General features: G+C 41.5%; 1 protein-coding gene and 1 non-coding gene across 7 annotated transcripts in view; both read left to right on the forward strand.

Moving 5' to 3' along the window:
- The first annotated feature begins 510 nt into the window (after positions 1-510).
- On the forward strand, positions 511-617 carry LOC133252255 (U6 spliceosomal RNA). The gene has a single exon (XR_009737867.1). It is a non-coding gene; the product is annotated as a U6 spliceosomal RNA (small nuclear RNA).
- Positions 618-4,784: 4,167 nt separating this feature from the next.
- The window catches only part of NLRP3 (NLR family pyrin domain containing 3), a 49,384-nt gene continuing 35,988 nt past the window's right edge, over positions 4,785-18,180 (forward strand). For 4 of the 6 annotated variants that reach the window (XM_061423197.1, XM_061423198.1, XM_061423199.1 and 1 more), the window contains exons 1-3: positions 5,037-7,548; positions 11,859-11,963; positions 12,471-14,226. In XM_061423197.1, the coding sequence (XP_061279181.1) occupies positions 7,266-7,548; positions 11,859-11,963; positions 12,471-14,226 (2,144 nt within the window). In that variant the 5' untranslated portion in view covers positions 5,037-7,265. The other 2 variants (XM_061423196.1, XM_061423194.1) reach the window with 2 other exon arrangements.

Genomic DNA, 18,180 nt, shown 5'->3' on the forward strand with positions numbered 1-18,180 from the left:
CCGCGTGTGTTTCTCTAGCTGCAGGACACCAGCTTCCCGTTGCTGTGGCTTCTCTTGTAGAGCACAGGCTTCAGTAGTTGCAGCACGTGTGCTCAGTAGTTGTGCCTCCTGGTCTCTGGAGCACAGACTCAATAGTCGTGGAGTATGGGCTTAGTATTTCCACAGCTTGTGGGATATTCCCTCATCAAGGATTAGACCCGTGTCTCCTGTATCAGCAGGTGGATTCTTTACCACTGAGTCACCAGGGAAGCCTCATGCAAACTCTTAGCTGTGGCATTTGGGATCTAGTTCCCAAATCAGTTCTCTCTGATCAGGGAGCAAACCCCCTGCTTTGGGGGTGTGGAGTCTTAGCCACTGGACCACCAAGGAAGCCCCCCTGAATCATTAATTTTAATTAAGTTTACATTTCAGTAGCCATGTGTGACTAGACTAGTAGCTACTCTATTGGTTAGTGCAGGGTTGACGATTGGAAAGTGACTGCAATGCCTGCAGCCTAAAAGAGTATCTTTGGTGCTCGCTTCGGCAGCACATATACTAAAATTGGAACCATACAGAGAAGATTAGCATGGCCCCTGTGCAAGGATGACACGCAAATTCATGAAGCGTTCCATATTTTTTTTCACACCAGTCAGAATGGCTGCAATCCATAAGTCTACAAGCAATAAATGCTGGAGAGGGTGTGGAGAAAAGGGAACTCTCTTACACTGTTGGTGGGAATGCAAACTAGTACAGCCACTATGGAGAACAGTGTGGAGATTCCTTAAAAAACTGGAAATAGAACTGCCTTATGATCCAGCAATCCCACTGCTGGGCATACACACTGAGGAAACCAGAAGGGAAAGAGACACGTGTACCCCAATGTTCATCGAAGCACTGTTTATAATAGCCAGGACATGGAAGCAACCTAGATGCCCATCAGCAGATGAATGGGTAAGAAAGCTGTGGTACATATACACAATGGAGTATTACTCAGCCATTAAAAAGAATACATTTGAATCAGTTCTAATGAGATGGATGAAACTGGAACCTATTATACAGAGTGAAGTAAGCCAGAAAGAAAAACACCAATACAGTATACTAACGCATATATATGGAATTTAGAAAGATGGTAACAATAACCCTGTATGCGAGACAGCAAAAGAGACACTGATGTATAGATCAGTCTTATGGACTCTGTGGGAGAGGGAGAGGGTGGGGAGATTTGGGAGAATAGCATTGAAACATGTATAATATCATGTATGAAACGAGTCACCAGTCCAGGTTTGATGCACGGTACTGGATGCTTGGGGTTGGTGCACTGGGACGACCCAGAGGGAGGGTAGGGGAGGGAGGAGGGAGGAGGGTTCAGGATGGGGAACGCAGGTATACCTGTGGCGGATTCATTTCAATATTTGGCAAAACTAATAAAATATTTTAAAGTTTAAAAATAAAAAAAATTTAAAAATAAATTAAAAAAAAAAAAAAAGAGTATCTTTGCCAGGAAAGCAATGTGCCTTCCGGCTTCTCCTGTAGAACTGAAACTACTTTCCCCACAGGCTCAGGAAGGGCAATTAGCATATCACGTTAACTGTGTGGAGGTCGAGGGAAGGGCAAGATGGGTGAGGATTTGGAAGCATTCAGGCCCAGAGACACATGTAGTATTTAGGGTAGCTTGAAATGGCAACCCACTCCAGTACTCTTGCCTGGAAAATTCCATGGATGGAGGAGCATGGTAGGCTACAGCCCATGTGGTTGCAGACTCGGACACACCTGAGCAACTTCTCTTTCCCATTTCTCACTGTTATTGCTGTTTTGCTTTGGACTTTTCAATAGAATCTTGACTTTATATGTTTTAGATCTTTGTCACCATGCCTATACTTTCATGTCTCATGTCTGGATTTTTTTTTGTTGTTGTTCAAAAAAACCCCTATCTCATTTCCTCATTTTGCTCCCACCTGTACAATCAGGGATGGCTCGTATGTACTTGGAAGTGGGTTGGGGCAACATGTGGATTTACTTTCATTTTGGTTTGGTTTCCTGTAGATTATTCAATTAGAAAGAGTTTGTGGCAAATTTGGCAATACCCAGAACTCCAATCAACTCTGCTTTACAGAAGTGAGTTGCAGGTGTTTCGTGGGTATACTTGTTTTTCTTTGGTACACAATATTTCATTGTTATTCACCAAGGTTTTAGAAGGGAGTGATGAATAGATAGGAAGAGAATTGTTGTATTCTATTTTTATGGCGTTCTTTGTTTATTATTTGTATTGATTTTGATAGTCCCATATCTGAAACAATGTTTTCAGAATGCAGAATAACAGGCAGGCAAAGCATGGTGTTTTTTTTTTTTTCTTTTTCTTGATTAGTTTTTATACATGATTAGAGTATTGTTTCAAAATTCTGGAATGACATTTGAACTCTGCTTTCTACTTTGCATTTCCCTCTCAGTTATTGGTTGATTGATCTGCTGTCTCTCTCTGTAGCCTCAGCATCTGGAGTTCTCACAGCTCCTGCATGCACCCTGGCCTTTAACAACGTGCAGAGCTTGAGACTCAGGTCTGCTATCCTGCCCTTGCTTCAGTGGGAGAAGATGTCTCTCTTTCATCTCTCAGAGTGATAGCTTACTGTGAACGATGTCGGATTTGTGATCTCCAGACAAAATTTAGCTTCAGGACCAGGGACCAGGCTTGATCACTCAAGAGCTTTTGTATAGCAGAGTTTTATTAAAGTATAAAAAGGGACAGAGAAAGCTTCTGAAATAGACATCAGAAGAGGGATGGAGAGTGCCCCCTCCCTAGTCTTAGCAAGGGAGTTATATACTTTTTAAATTGATTATTACAGTAAATCAGAAGAATGTATCAAGCTTTTAAGAGTCTTACTAGACCCACTCTCACAATTTACATTTTAAGATGACAGAATTAGAACTAACAATAGAAAGATCTTACCAGACTCACTCGAATAATATACATTTTAGGATAACAGGATTAGTCAGAAGGTTTTCAAGTAGGAGAAACTGTCCTCAAGGTGGACATATTGTTGTTATATAATCCTTAGTACAGAGTTTAAGCTGAGCTGTTTTATTGTGTAATCATCAGCTCTGGGCGTAAAGAAAAAAACATTTTATGTGACTAAGGAATGTAGAAAAAATGTCCTTTTCTCCTCCCTGGGAACTCCAGATCCCTATCTACTCTTTGGGAGCCCCAGACCCCTCTCTCCTCCTAGGGGACCCCGGACTTCTTATCAACCTACCTAGGAACTGACTCTCTCAAGGGCATTTTGCACACCATTCTGTAACAACAGTAGGAGGAGGAGCTAACCACTGATACCAGTTTCTGTGATTCAGGCTCTGTTCCAAAGGCCTCACATTTACCCATTTGCTTCATTTTTATGACAACCATCTCTGATTGGTGCTATTGTTATCCCCATTTTACAGATGAGGAAACTGAGACACAGGGAGACAAAGTCATCCACCAATGCCTCTGTACCCTTAGGTTAGACTTGAATGCTTTTTCTTCTTGCTCCAAGTTTCCTGCATTCCCTGGGGTGCTGAGTGCCTCTCACTTACCATGTTCCATGGAATTCATGCTATTATTGGACTGTGGTCCTGCAGACATGGTAACATTTAGAAAAGCAGGTCTGGGTGTATCTATCTTCTCTAGCTCTTCTTGGGTAAGGCAAGCTGCTATTCAGCTTTGTGTTCATGCTTGACACACACTAGGTACTCCATAAATTTTAGTTGAACAAATAAGTCAGTGAGTGGGAGAGTAGAGTTTGTGCCTATCCAAAAGAATTGAAATCAGGATCTGATCTTGAAGAGATATGTGCTTCCATGCTCACTGTGGCTTTATTCACAATATCCAAGACACAGAAACAGCATAAGTGTTCATAATCAGAAGAATGAATAAAGACAACCAAAGCATCCATCAGTAGATGAATGAATAAAGAAGATGTGATATATATACATACATAAATATATATTTAGAATGTTGGAATATACATTGGAGTATATTATTGGAATATATGTTGAACTATATATATTCTATATATATGGAATATTTCATATATTCATATGAATATTTCGTATGCATATTAGCATATACATATATGAAAAATATCACAATGGAATGTTATTCAACCATGATAGATAAGGAAATCCTACTATTTGCAACAACATGAATGGATTTTGATGACAAAATGAAATAAATGAGAGGAAAGATGAATACCAAATGAAATCACTCATATAGGATCTAAAATAGTCAAACTCATTGAAATAGAGTAGAATGACAGTTTCCAGGGGCTGGGGAGGGACAGAAAGAGGGAAATGTTAGTCAGAAAGTGGGCAGTTTCTATTATGCAAGTTGGATAAGTCCCGGAGATCTGCTCTATAGCATAGAGCCTGTAGCTAATAATACTAAATTGTGTACTTAATATTTGTTTATGGTAGATCTTATATTGTGTTCTCACCACACACACAGAGTCAATTTTCCCCATATAATAGGGTGGGGAGAAACTTTGGGAGGTGATAAATATGCTTATAGCCTTGATGGTGGTGATGGTTTCACAGGTATATACTTACCTCAATTAAGTGGTGAAGAAAAATAACAGTCAGTGGTTACTATATTGTCTACTGACCTCCTCCATGTGACAGCTTGAAAGTGAATGGGATCTGCAGTTTGATAGCCAGGTTATGCTTTTAATTGTCTGTTTATGCTGCTATGGTATTCCCCATCACAGCCCCCTCTGTGTCATCAAAACACTCACATGGCTGCTGTCAGAGTCAGAGGGAACATTCATTGAGCAGCAGTTGAATTTCCTCCCCTTTTCTACCCCAGTGGCCATTGAGGGGAGGCCAGGTATCTCTGGCTGAAAGCAGGCTCAGCTTTGAGAGCTTCAGTTTGGAAAATCCAGTGATGTGAGTAACCGTTAGTCTCTGCTTTTGCCTGTGATGCAAGCCTGTTTGCTCCAAACTGAGACCACATCCTTCCTGCTGGGTTGTGACTGCTATAAATTCATCTAGTTTCTTCTCCGGCTGTTCCCGAGGCTGACGTCTGGGTGAGTCCAGCTCTGTGGAGCCGGGTGGCTGAAATAGCCTGGGGAAGAGTGGGGAAATTGTTTCAAGGGGCAGGATTTGACTAGAGGTTCCTTCTGCCAGCCTTCAAGTCTATCCTTCAACAATGTTTCTGGAATGTTTCTTTTACGTTTATCAATATTTGGTCGCTATGTGTGCCAGTGCATGTGTGTGGGGAGTGGGGGTCAGGAACAGTGACCATGGCTCACACTCATTCCCCTAGGAAGTAGATAGATGGGATGCATATAAGGAAATGAGCATATTTAGAAACCAAGGGACAGAGAAGGTAAGGGTCAGGGTGGGGGTGCACTAAGGTTAGGGATACGGTAGCACAGAGGAGAGGCAGAGTCCTGATGTGGATGGAAAGACTGATGCAATGGGACCTGAGAGGGTTGGCAGAGCTGGTGGATCTGTCTGGAGTAACCCCTCTCCTCCTGCCACCTGCCAAATGCATAGGGGATGGACTTGACCGGGGCAGCGAGGGGTGGGCGATGCATGATGCAAGGAGTGGAGAGGCAGGAATGGAGACAGAAGGAGTGTTGAACATGTTTAAAATGTCTTGAACATTAAACTGGGCTTTTACGAATTCCAGTTTGGAGAGTTTGAAAGCTTCATAAGCTTTCCCTGGTGGCTCAGATGGCAAAGAATCTTCCTGCAATGCAGGAGACCTGGGCTCATAGGGCTTCTCCCTTCCTATAATTCTTTTCTAAGTTCAATAATATGAAGAGTTCAATTCCAAACAAAGCCAATGTGCTCATCCATCCAAAATCTAGAAATTGTGTATGATCAAGAGATATAGCCGCTGATTTCAAGTCTTTGTGGAACTTGAAGTCTAGTTAGGAAACCGAGACATTGAACATTACAATGAGATTGTGTGATAAAACCTGGGAAAGTGCTTTTGTTTTTTAACAATCTGATTTTTGGTTTTCCTTGGTGGCTCAGACGATTAAGAATCTGCCTGCAATGCAGGATGGGTTCAATCTCTGGGTCAGGAAGATCCCCTGGAGAAGGAAATTGCAAACCACTCCAGTATTCTTACCTGGAGAATTTTAAAGAAGCCTGGTGGGCTACAGTCCATGGGGTTACAAAGAGTCGGACACAACTGAGCAACTAACACTTTCACTTTCATCTATATTTTGTTATCATCTTCAACCATTTTTTCCTCCTACGTGACTGAGATACCTACTTAAATGGTGGAAGAAATGGTCTCACACTTTTTATGCAGAGAAAAATGCAATGTTAGGGGCATGACTCAGAAATCAGTGACCCTAGTGTAAATCCTGGCTTTGTCCCTCCTGGCTGTGAAACTCTGGGCAAGTCAGTTAGCCTAAGACTCAGTTTCTACTTCCATACCATGGAACTAGGAATATAATTTTTCAGTTTTGTGCATCAGTATAGCACCTAACTCATGGGAAGCTCTCAATAAATGTGAGTTCTAATAATTATTATAATTGTGAATTTTGCAAGGAGACATTAAAGAAATGTATATATTTATCATTCTTCCTTATTACCCCAAGTTCCATCCCATTTCAGTTTTAATCAATCAATGTGTTGATAAAGGGTTTGTTGCAGATTATGCCTTCCTCTGCATGCTTCTATGTTCTCTTTCCTTCTCTCTAGACATATGCTGTTCTGTTATCACCATAATTACTCATTCCTGGTATCCTTTCTTCTCTTGTCCCTTATTCATCTTTCCTTGGTTCGAAACAGAAACAAGAAACCAGAGTCTTTCAGTTGGGAGGAAGGTAAAAAAATCTTTTCCACTCTGCCATTTTATAGATGAGGAAACTGAAGTTGAAAAATAGTGGAGAGATTGCCCAGGGTCATACATAGCCAGTAATCAGTGGGATCAAAGTTCTCTTGGTGATACATCAAGACGGCATCAGGAAGCGGTTTAAGACTACGTTGCACTGTTAATGTGATTGTGTTGGTGATTTTGTTTCTCTCCATAGGGGCACCTTTCTTCCATGGCTCAGGACACACACCTGGGTTGAGCCAATAGAAAGACTTTCTGGTAAGAATTTGACTCATTTTTAAAAGCTAAAGATGGCAACTTGTTCGAATCCAGTGATATTTTTTTCCTTTCAATTTTCTGGGTTTTTGATACTTTAATTCTCTCTGAGGGTAAATTTCTGAAAAGACTTCTTAACCATATGCTATTTGCACCACCTAACATCCAAGTGTGGATTTATGCCCAAGGACTCTGACCGGGTGTGCAGATGAGAATGGTAAGTGTCCGCTGCAAGCTGGCTCGTTACCTGGAGGACCTGGAAGACATAGACTTTAAGAAATTCAAGATGCATTTAGAAGACTATCCCAGTCAGAAGGGCTGCACCTCAATTCCTCGGGGTCAGACAGAAAAAGCAGATCACGTGGATCTAGCCACTCTGATGATTGATTTCAACGGGGAAGAGAAGGCATGGGCCATGGCCAAGTGGATTTTTGCTGCAATCAACAGGAGAGACCTTTATGAGAAAGCTAAGAGGGAAGAGCCAGAATGGGGTGAGTGGAATGAAGACAGTACTTTTTAAAAATCATGATAAAATATACATAAGATAAAATTTACTATCAGCCATTTTTAGTGTATGATGCAGTGGTGGTAAGCTCATTCACACAGTTGTTCAATCTCCAGAACTCTTTTTGATCTTGCAAAACTCTGTACCCATGAAACAATTCTACCCTCCCCTCAGCCCCTGACAACCACTTTCTGTCTCTATGAATTTGACTATTCTAGTACCTTTTATAAGTGAAATCATAGAATATTTGTCTTTTTGTGTAGCAGCATAAACTTCCTCAAGCTTCACGCACATTGTCTCATATGTCAGGATTTCATTCTTTTTTAAGGTGGAATAATATTTTGTGATATGTGTATACCACAGTTTGTTCATTCATTCATCCATCAATGGACTTTCTAATTGCTTTTAGCTTTTGACTATTGTGAATAATGCTTCTATGAACATGGTTGTACAAATCTCTTTGAGATCTTGCTTTCAATTCTTTTGGGTTTATTTCTAGAAGTGGAATTACTGGCTTATATGGTAAATTCTAGTTTAATTTTTTGAGGAATTGCCATAATGTTTTCCACAGTAGATGCACCATTTTACATTCCCACTAACAGTGCACAAGGGTTCTAATTTCTTCAAATCCTTACTAACATTTATGTTTTCTTTTTTTAATAGTAGCCGTCCTAATGGGCATGAGATGGTATCTCATTTGTATTTCCCTATTGACTAGTGATATTGAACCTCTTCTCATGTGCTTGTTAGTCATTTGCTTATCTTTGGAGAAATGTCTATACAATTCCTTTCCCATGTTTTAAATGGGTTGTTTGTCTTTTGCTGTTGACCTTTAGGAGTCCTTTATATATATATATGGAGAAGGAAATGGCAAGCCACTCCAGTATTCTTGCCTGGAAAATCCCATGGACTGAGGAGCCTGGTGGGCTACAGTCCATGGGCTCGCAAAGAGTTGGACATGACTGAGTGACTTCATTTTCATTTCATTTATATATATATATATCCTGGATATTAACCTCTTATCAAATATATGATTTGGAAATATTTTCTCCCATTCTGAGGGTTGTCTTTTCACTCTGTTGATGGTATCCTTTGACAAATCAAAGCTGATATGTTTGTTTTTTAATCACTTATTATCTTGGCTTTATCATCTATTTTTTCTTCTCATGATAGTGCTATGAGAAGATGGAGGAAAGCAGTTTTCTTTTTTCTAACTCCTTTAAAAACCTGTCAGGGCTCACATACCCATAAGAACCTTCTTTAATTGGTTACACTTTATTCACATCTCTCCTGGGCCTGGACTTTCTCCAAGTCTTCATCTAGCATCTAAGTATCTACCTGCATGGTCAACAGACTTGGATCTCTGTTTCCCATGGCTTTGGGGCAATCTCTCAGCTTATAGAAGTATGTAATTTCTGCAGAAAAGCTTTTCCTATGGCCATTAATTTGGGCGTTGAAATTAGTGAAAGAAATCCTCTTCATCTCTGTGGACATATGGTGAGGTTCTTCCTTCTGGCTTGGTGTTCTGAGCAAGGGAAGGGTACAAGAAAGGGCTCAGAGGAACCTAGAAAATCACAAGATGATGATGTTGAGCTAGTAAAAAAGAGTAATAAAAATGAATCAGTGTTTCTGAAACAGACAAAAATGGTGGTGTATATGTAGTACATCTATGCCATTTGAAGTCAGTTTTATAGACTTAAACTTCTGTTTTCTAATGAATTATTTTCGGATTACCCTGTTTTTTCTTCTAACCTTGTTTTGTCCATGTTGGCATATCTAAAGTTAATTAAAAAGTATTTATACTGGCAAATATAAAATAGATCAGCGGATCACAAGCAGAGTGAGGTGGGGAAGAAATATGGATCTAATGAGGGAGATAAAAAATAGGTGCATGAAGGCAGGTGTGTTTATCAGTGTGATGTTATAAACAAATTGTGTATAATGGCTTAATTATAATTGTGTCAGTATTGACATTCTCAATAACCATTTTAAAGTGTAATAGTCAAGGTTGCTTCTCTGGTGGCTCAGATGGTAAAGAATCTTCTTGCAATGTGGGAGACCTGAGTTCGATCCCTGGGTTGGGAAAACCCTTTGGAGAAGGGAATGGCAACCGACTCCAGTATTCTTGCTTGCAGAATTCCATGGACAGAGGAGCATGGCAGGCTACAGTTCATGGGGTCACAGAGTCAGACAAGAGTGAGGGACTGAGACTTTCACTTGCAATCGTGGTTGCAGAAGTAGTTCACTAAGCAGATTTTATGGATTTTATTTATTCCTCACAAGAACCCTGTGCTTTTTCAAATAAATTTTCAATTTCATTATACTAAGTGAAATAAGCCAATCACAAAAAGACAAATATTCTGTGATTCCATTATAAGAGGTACCTAGAGTAGACAAATTCATAGAGACAAAGTGATGGTTTCTAGGGGCTGCAAGGAATAGGGAATGAAGAACTGTTGTTTAATGGATATAAAGAATTTCATTTTCACCAGATGAAAAATAATTCTGGAGAATGGTTGCAAAACCATGTGAAATGAGCCTGGAAAAAGTTATAGTTGTCCATAGCTCTGTTCTAACCAGAGCCAAGCCTGGATTCAATGCCAAGAGTCTCTTTGGTCGAATAACCATTATACCATTTGGCGTAGGTTTTGGGGGTGGAAGAATTATACCTAGGGTTAGAAGTTTTTGTTTTTTGTTTCAGGGGGCTGGCTAGTGTTATATTTTAGGTAAAAATTAAGTTTTGCTCTTGGTTTGAGTTAATGTTTAGATTTTATTTTGTGGTTTTGTGTGTGGGGGGTTAAGAGCATTTGCATTCAGAATAAGTAGACACCTCAGGAATCTTTTATATAGCTCTGGAGTTCCTGCCCACCTAAATTTACCTGTCCCATGCATTTGCCCTGGTACCTATCTCTTGTTCTGCTGTGTCTAATTTCTCCTATAAGATACTTCTTTTGGATGTGTAATTTATTGATTGTTTAGGTCTGTAATTCTCAACTGTGGATGCATGTGGGGCTTTTAAAATAAAAAGGTGCCTTCTACTTGATACTCTGTAATGACCTATATGGGAGTAGAATCTAAAAACGAGTGTATATATATATATATATATATATATATATATATATATGTATAAGTGTGATTCACTTTTCTGTACAGCAGAAAACTAACACAGCATTGTAAATCAACTGTACTCCAATAAAAATTATTTTAAAAATAGATAAATATAATGGTGCCTGGGCTCCACCTCAGAGAACTGAAGAAGGATCATTAGGAGTAGAGTCCTAGAATCAATACTTTTAAAACTTTCTAAGTGAATCTAAAGTTAGTCAAAATTCTGAATTAGATATAAGTCAGATGGGTTATTCTTGCTCTTGAAGATTCCAAATATGGGTCAGATGAATTCCAGGCATTTGGGCTCAAGGATAGATGATACTGCTGGCCTTTGGCCATCCTGAGGATACCTGAGAGTGTGGGGATGGTCTCAAAACCAGAGCACAAGGGAGGGAGTCTGCCAAAGCTAAATGAGGATGAGAAACTTTGATGCCTCATATGTTTGCCTTCTGATTTCCAAGCTTGGGAGATAGATTCCAAGCCTGGATACAATGAGGACACAATATTAGTTGGTATCCATTGCTTTGAAATTAGGAGTACAGGAATGCCTCCAACTGGACATTCAACTGAGCTGTATTTTGGTTTGGGAGATGTTCACGGCAGGTGGCTTTGACCTGTGCCAGGTGCTGGCTATTGGATTTCAATTGTTTTTGCTATTCAGTCGCTCAGTTGTGTCTGACTCTGAGACCCCATGGACTGTAGCACGCCAGGCTTCCCTGTCCTTCACCATCTTCTGGAGCTTGCTCAATCTCATGTCCATTGAGTCCGTGATACCATCCAATCATCTTGTCCTCTGTCATCCCGTTCTCCTCCTGCCTTCGATCTTTCCCAGCATCAGAGTCTTTTCTAATTAGTTGGCTCTTTGCATCAGGTGGTCAAAGTATTGGAGTTTCAGCTTCAGAATCAGTCCTTCCAATGAATATTCAGGGTTAATTTCCTTTAGGATTGACTGGTTTGAACTTCTTGCAGTCCACAAGACTCTCAAGGGTCTTCTCCAACACCACAGTTCAAGGGCATCAATTCTTTGGTGCTCAGCCTTCTTTATGGTCCAACTCTCACATCCATACATGACTACTGGAAAAACCATAGCTTTGACTAGATGGACCTTTGTCATTAGGTTTCAATGACATCACCTTAATCAGGAGTCCTGGTTTTTGACACTTTGTATTTTCTTCCTTTATTTCTCAGAGAATGCAAATATTTCTGTGCTAAGTCAGGAGGAAAGCCTTGAAGAAGAATGGATGGGTTTACTGGGATACCTTTCCAGAATCTCTATTTGTAGGAAAAAAAAAGGTAAGCAATGTAGTTGGTATTTCTGATTGGGTTTAGAGACCTGGTTCTGTAGGTACTTGAAGCTCAGAAGGTGGATAACTTGGTGATCCTAACATGTTCCTTGGGGTGAAAAGGTCTGTCTTAGGAAATCCACTTTAGCTTAAGAAATAGATGCATGTTTCACTCCTTGCAGTCCCAGAACTGTGGGTGAACAACTGAATGTTTCAGGTTTTATAGGGCATGAGCTGCAGACTACGTAAAGGAGTAAGATTGAATGAAGAAAGACTTGCTGGCTAGGGCCAAAGCATATGGCACTTTGTTGTTCTTCTGTTCAACTGTGTCTAGGAAGATTTCGACACCCTACATTTTCTGGGGCTATCCATACCCCAGGCAGTGGCGAGAAATTGCAACTCCCATTCTTCAATATCAGTTTCCATTCCTTAGAGACCACCAGCCCCTGTTGATAGCTTGTCTCTGGTGGATGTGATCAAGCTTCTTCTGAAGTCTAACTTTCTGTCTCTGACACAGATTACTGTAAGAAGTACAGAAAATATGTGAGAAGCAAATTCCAGTGTATTGAAGACAGGAATGCCCGTCTGGGTGAGAGCGTGAACCTCAACAAACGCTTCACCAGGCTGCGTCTCATCAAGGAACACAGGAGCCAACAGGAGAGGGAGCATGAGCTCCTGGCCATTGGTAGGACCTGGGCCAAGATACAGGATAGCCCTGTGAGTTCTGTGAACTTGGAATTGCTGTTTGATCCTGAGGACCAATACTCTGAGCCTGTGCACACAGTGGTATTCCAGGGAGCAGCGGGCATTGGGAAAACAATACTGGCTAGGAAGATCATGTTGGACTGGGCATCAGAGAAACTTTACCAGGATAGATTTGACTATTTGTTTTACATTCACTGCCGGGAGGTGAGCCTTGGGACGCAGAGGAGTCTGGGGGACCTGATTGCCAGCTGCTGCCCTGGCCCAAACCCACCCATAGGCAAGATTGTAAGCAAGCCTTCCAGGATCCTCTTCCTCATGGACGGCTTTGATGAGCTGCAAGGTGCCTTTGATGAGCACACAGAAGCACTCTGCACAAACTGGCGGAAGGTGGAGCGGGGAGACATTCTCCTGAGCAGCCTCATCAGAAAAAGACTGCTTCCTGAGGCCTCCCTCCTCATCACCACAAGACCCGTGGCCCTGGAGAAACTTCAGCACTTGCTGGGCCAGGCTCGTCATGTGGAGATCCTGGGTTTCTCAGAGGCCAGGAGGAAGGAATATTTCTTAAAGTATTTCTCAGATGAGCAGCAAGCAAGGGAAGCCTTCAGACTGATTCAGGAGAATGAGATCCTCTTCACCATGTGCTTTATTCCTCTGGTCTGCTGGATTGTGTGCACTGGGCTGAAACAGCAGATGGATAGTGGTAAGAGTCTTGCTCGGACATCCAAGACCACCACTGCAGTGTATATCTTCTTCCTCTCCAGTTTGTTGCAATCTCAGGGAGGGAGCCAGGAGAACCACAACTCTGCTACCCTCTGGGGTCTCTGCTCACTGGCTGCAGATGGAATCTGGAACCAGAAAATCCTATTTCAGGAGTGCGATCTCAGAAATCATGGCCTGCAGAAGGCAGATGTGTCTGCTTTCTTGAGGATGAACCTGTTCCAAAAGGAAGTGGACTGCGAGAAATTCTACAGCTTCATCCACATGACTTTCCAGGAGTTCTTTGCTGCCATGTACTACCTGCTGGAAGAAGATAATCATGGGGAGATGAGGAACACGCCTCAGGCTTGTTCAAAGCTTCCCAACCGAGATGTGAAGGTCCTTCTCGAAAACTACGGCAAATTCGAAAAGGGATATCTGATTTTTGTTGTCCGTTTCCTCTTTGGCCTTATAAACCAGGAGAGAACCTCCTACTTAGAGAAAAAACTGAGTTGTAAGATCTCTCAGAAAATCAGGCTGGAGCTGCTGAAATGGATTGAAGCAAAAGCCAATGCCAAGACACTACAGATTGAGCCCAGCCAGCTGGAATTGTTCTATTGTTTGTATGAGATGCAGGAGGAGGACTTTGTGCAAAGGGCCATGAGCCATTTCCCCAAAATTGAGATCAAGCTGTCCACCAGAATGGACCATGTGGTTTCTTCTTTTTGTATTGAGAACTGTCGCCATATGGAATCCCTTTCCTTGAGGTTGCTCCATAACTCACCCAAGGAGGAGGAAGAAGAGGAGGAAGTTAGACACTCTCATATGGACCGTTCTGTTCTCTCTGATTTTGAGGTGGCATATTCTCAGGGGTAAGGAGATCTTGCTTCAGGCAATTGGTGCTATATGTCTTCTACTTTCTAGTCATCTGATTCTTGGCACTTGCTCTCTCTCCTTTGTTTTCAACAGTCTTGCAAATGCAGTTTCCACAGCTACAAAACAATGCCAGCATTACTTATTTCTACCAGACCCCTTCATTGGCAGATATTGACTAGCAGAGGAAGAGTAGGTGGACAAATGACATGAGAAAAAAGCCAATGAAACAATAAGCAAATGTTTGGTGGATGCCAATTTAGCACAATGTGTTCTGTGAAAAAAATAATGGAAGAAAATGTTCATAAACTCAAATTGCTTGTAATTTACTTGGGACTTTATTGCTTAATAGCCTGTCACCTAAGGGGCAGAACAACCAGTATGATTCTGCCCAGGAACACAGAGGACAGAGGACCTCAGTGTGGGATGCTTGGGGGAGATTTCTTGGAGGAGTGAAGTTTGAGCTTGCCTTGAACGATTGAGAGAATGTAGGTGGGTGGCAGAGAAGGAAAAGGAAATTTTTATTACCTAGACAATCTCTTAAAAAATATAATTAATTTATTTTTGGCTATGCTAGGTCTTGCTGTGTGTGGGGTTTCTCTAGCTGCTGCAAGTAGAGGCCAGTCTCTAGTGGTGGTGCACAGGCTTCTCACTGAGGTGGCTTCTCTTGTTACAGAGCACAGGCTCTAGGCATGCAGGCTTCAGTAGTTGTGGCACGTGGGCTTAATTGGCCTGTACAGATGGAATCTTTCAGGAAGAGGGATTGAACTCATGTCACCTGCATTGGCAGGCAGATTCTTAACCACTGGATCACCAGGAAAGTCCTGGCAGTGGGGTCTTATATGAAGGAGACATGGATATGGTCTGAGGAAGAGCATTTACGTAGGAGAAAATGGGGAGGGACGTGGCTTCACTGGAAGAAGCAATGAAGGGAAATAGGGCTGGAAAGGAGAGAGTGCTCCAAGGCCCTCACTTTGTGATTGCAGCCAGGCATTTGTCAACAGCTAGGGCTTCCCTGGTGGCTCAGATGGCAAAAAATCTGTCTGCAAAGCAGGATACCCTGGTTTGTTCCCTGGGTCAGAAAGACCCCCGGAAGAAGGGTATGGCAACCCAATTCACTATTCTTGCCAGGAGAGTGGACAGAGGAGCCTGGTGACCTACAGTCCATGGGATCGCAAAGAGTTATACATGACTGAAGAACTAACACTGTCGTTTGTCAACAGCACCCACTTCAAGGTCTGTTTACTCAGTTGCTAGAAGGGTGGAAATCAGTTGTGTGTGTTCATTGAAAGGGTTGAGTTCCTTGACTTCTAAATCTTTGGGCAGAAACTACCACAGCTTCAGTGGCTGTGGGGAGCTGTCTGCTCTGTGAATGCTTGGGTTTGACCTCTATAGAGGACACTTGACATGGGACAAAATTAAGGAGAAAAGAAGCTGGCCCTTTCACTGGCAGCAATAAGCTTTTAGCTCCCTCTCTTTTCCTTGGCATCGCTACTAGGATGACTTTTCTATTTATTTTTCGGTCATCAAGGACTACCTGCTGAGGCTTCAGTAGTGGCTAAGACCCAGGTCCTGTTCACAACAACTTACAGTTGGGTTGTGGGGCCAGGAAGGAAACCAGGGCTGTTGGTAGAGGGGGCGGGCTTTGGTAAGAATATTGGTGGAGTGCATCTGAAGCACACAGGGGGAGCCCTTGACCAGCTGGATCCTGAAGCATGGAGTATGAAAGAGCCAAGAATGTGCAAGGGGCAGCCTAGACCAAGGGGATGGTGGGTTCAAAGATGGGATGGGAAAGCAGGGTACATTTTAACAATGGCAAATAGTTCAGAATAGCTAGAAAGAAGATGGAAGAGGGAGAGAGCGAGAACAGGGGGGACTACAGCACCTATGAAAGAGCCTAATATAGTTTGCAAATCCTGTGAACTTTCATTTTCAGTCTTTAGAAATAAGCATGCATATTATGACTGCAAGAAAGATTTTTGCTTAGTTTGTTCAGTCTTATAAATAAAATCTCTGTAGATGTTCCACTTGTCACTTATTACAAGAGATGGCCTTTCAGTGCTCTCAGTTAATGCAACTGAATGTGAAGGCTTTCTGGCAGTATCTCATTCTTAGAAGCATACCAGTTGATACCTGTCGAGAGAAAGAAGATTTGGTAGATTTGGTACTGTGCCACCAAGGGCTCAGTTCTGAGGACAACCTGGACATGAGCAGTCTGAATTCCTCAAGGTCCCAGACTTCTAGCTTTTTTACATATTGATTTTTTTTTTTCAAACTATACAGCCCCAGCTGCTACCATATTTTGAGATAAGATCTCACTAGGGCACTAAAAATGAGGCTCAGAAAACAAGACACCTACGATCACAGGATTGTGAAGAAGGCTGGCAGAAACTCAGACTAAAACCTTGAAGAAAAAGCCTGATGCCCATCATGGTAGATGACAGCTACCTTCTTCTGCAGACAGGAGCTTGCCTAGTGTGTTGTAGAGCCTTCGAAGGACTAGCAGCATGAGCACCCACCTGGTGCCTGTTAGAAGTGAAGGACCGCAGGCCTGATCCTAGACCCATGGGATCTTCATTTTAACAGGAGTAGCACTTTGGAATCACCTGGAAGTCTTAAAAATATCAGTATGCTTGGTTCTACCTCAGAGATTCTGGCTTTATTCCTATGACATGGCCTGGCATAGGGATTTTTGTGATCAGTACTGACGCTATTATGCAGCTAATGTAAGAACCAGCCTCTGGGTCATTTAGCAGAGTGTCCAGGGCCATGGGCAGGGTAGCCAATTGATGAAGGAGGAGAAGGATTCCTGAGGGAGGAACCAGAGGCTCTTCACAGTCAGCCAAAGTCACAGGCTGTTTTGTAATTTAAAAAATATTATTAAAAAAATATTATTATTATTTTTCAATGAGATATAGTTGATATACAATGTTTCCAGTGTATAACACAGTGATTCATAGTTTTTAAAAAATTGTTTTTTTTAAATTAAAAATTTTTTAAATTGAAGGAAAATTGCTTTATAATATTGTGTTGGTTTCTGCCATACATCAACATGAATCAGCCACAGGTATACATGTGTCCTCTCCCTCTTGAACCTCCCTCTCACCTCCCTTCCCATCCCACCCCTCTAGGTTGTCACAGAGCCCCCAGTGTGATTTCCTTGAGTAATACGGCAAATACCCATTGGCTACCTATTTTACATATGGTGATTCACAATTTTTAAAGGTTGCATTCCGTTTATAGCTATTGGTGATATTCCTTGTGTTGTACAACTTATTCTTGTATTTTATTTATTTTACACATAGTAATGTGTACTTCTTTTTTTAACTTTTTGTTTTGTATTGAGATATAGCTAATTAACAAACAATGCTGTGATAGTTTCAGGTGAAAAGAGAAGGGACTCAGCCATATATATACATGTGTCCATTTTCTCCCAAACTCCCCTCCCATCTAGGCTTTCATACAGCATTGAGCAGAGTTTCATGTGCCACGCAAGTAGATCCTTCTTGGTTATCCATTTTAAATATAACAGTGTGTATATGTCCATTTCAAACTCCCAAATGATTCCCTCCCCTCATCTTTTCCCATTTTAGTTTTTTAAACTGAAGTATAGTTGATTTGAAATGTCATATTTTTAAATCTATAGCACAGTGATTCAGTTATATATATATATATATATATATATGTGTGTGTGTGTGTGTGTTTTATATATATGTATATATACATATACTTTTTCAGATTATTTTCCTAATAGGTTGTTACAAGTTATTGTTGTAACAATACTGTATACCTGTGCTATACAGTAGATCCTTGTTGGTTATCAATTTTATATATAGCAGTGGTGGTGGTTTAGTTACTGTCGTGTCTGAATCTTTGTGACTCCATGGACTTTAGCCCACCAGGCTCCTCTGTCCATGGGATTTTCCAGGCAAGAATACTGGAGTGGGTTGGCA

Source organism: Bos javanicus, chromosome 7 (assembly GCF_032452875.1).
Source record: "Bos javanicus breed banteng chromosome 7, ARS-OSU_banteng_1.0, whole genome shotgun sequence".
NCBI lineage: Eukaryota > Metazoa > Chordata > Mammalia > Artiodactyla > Bovidae > Bos > Bos javanicus.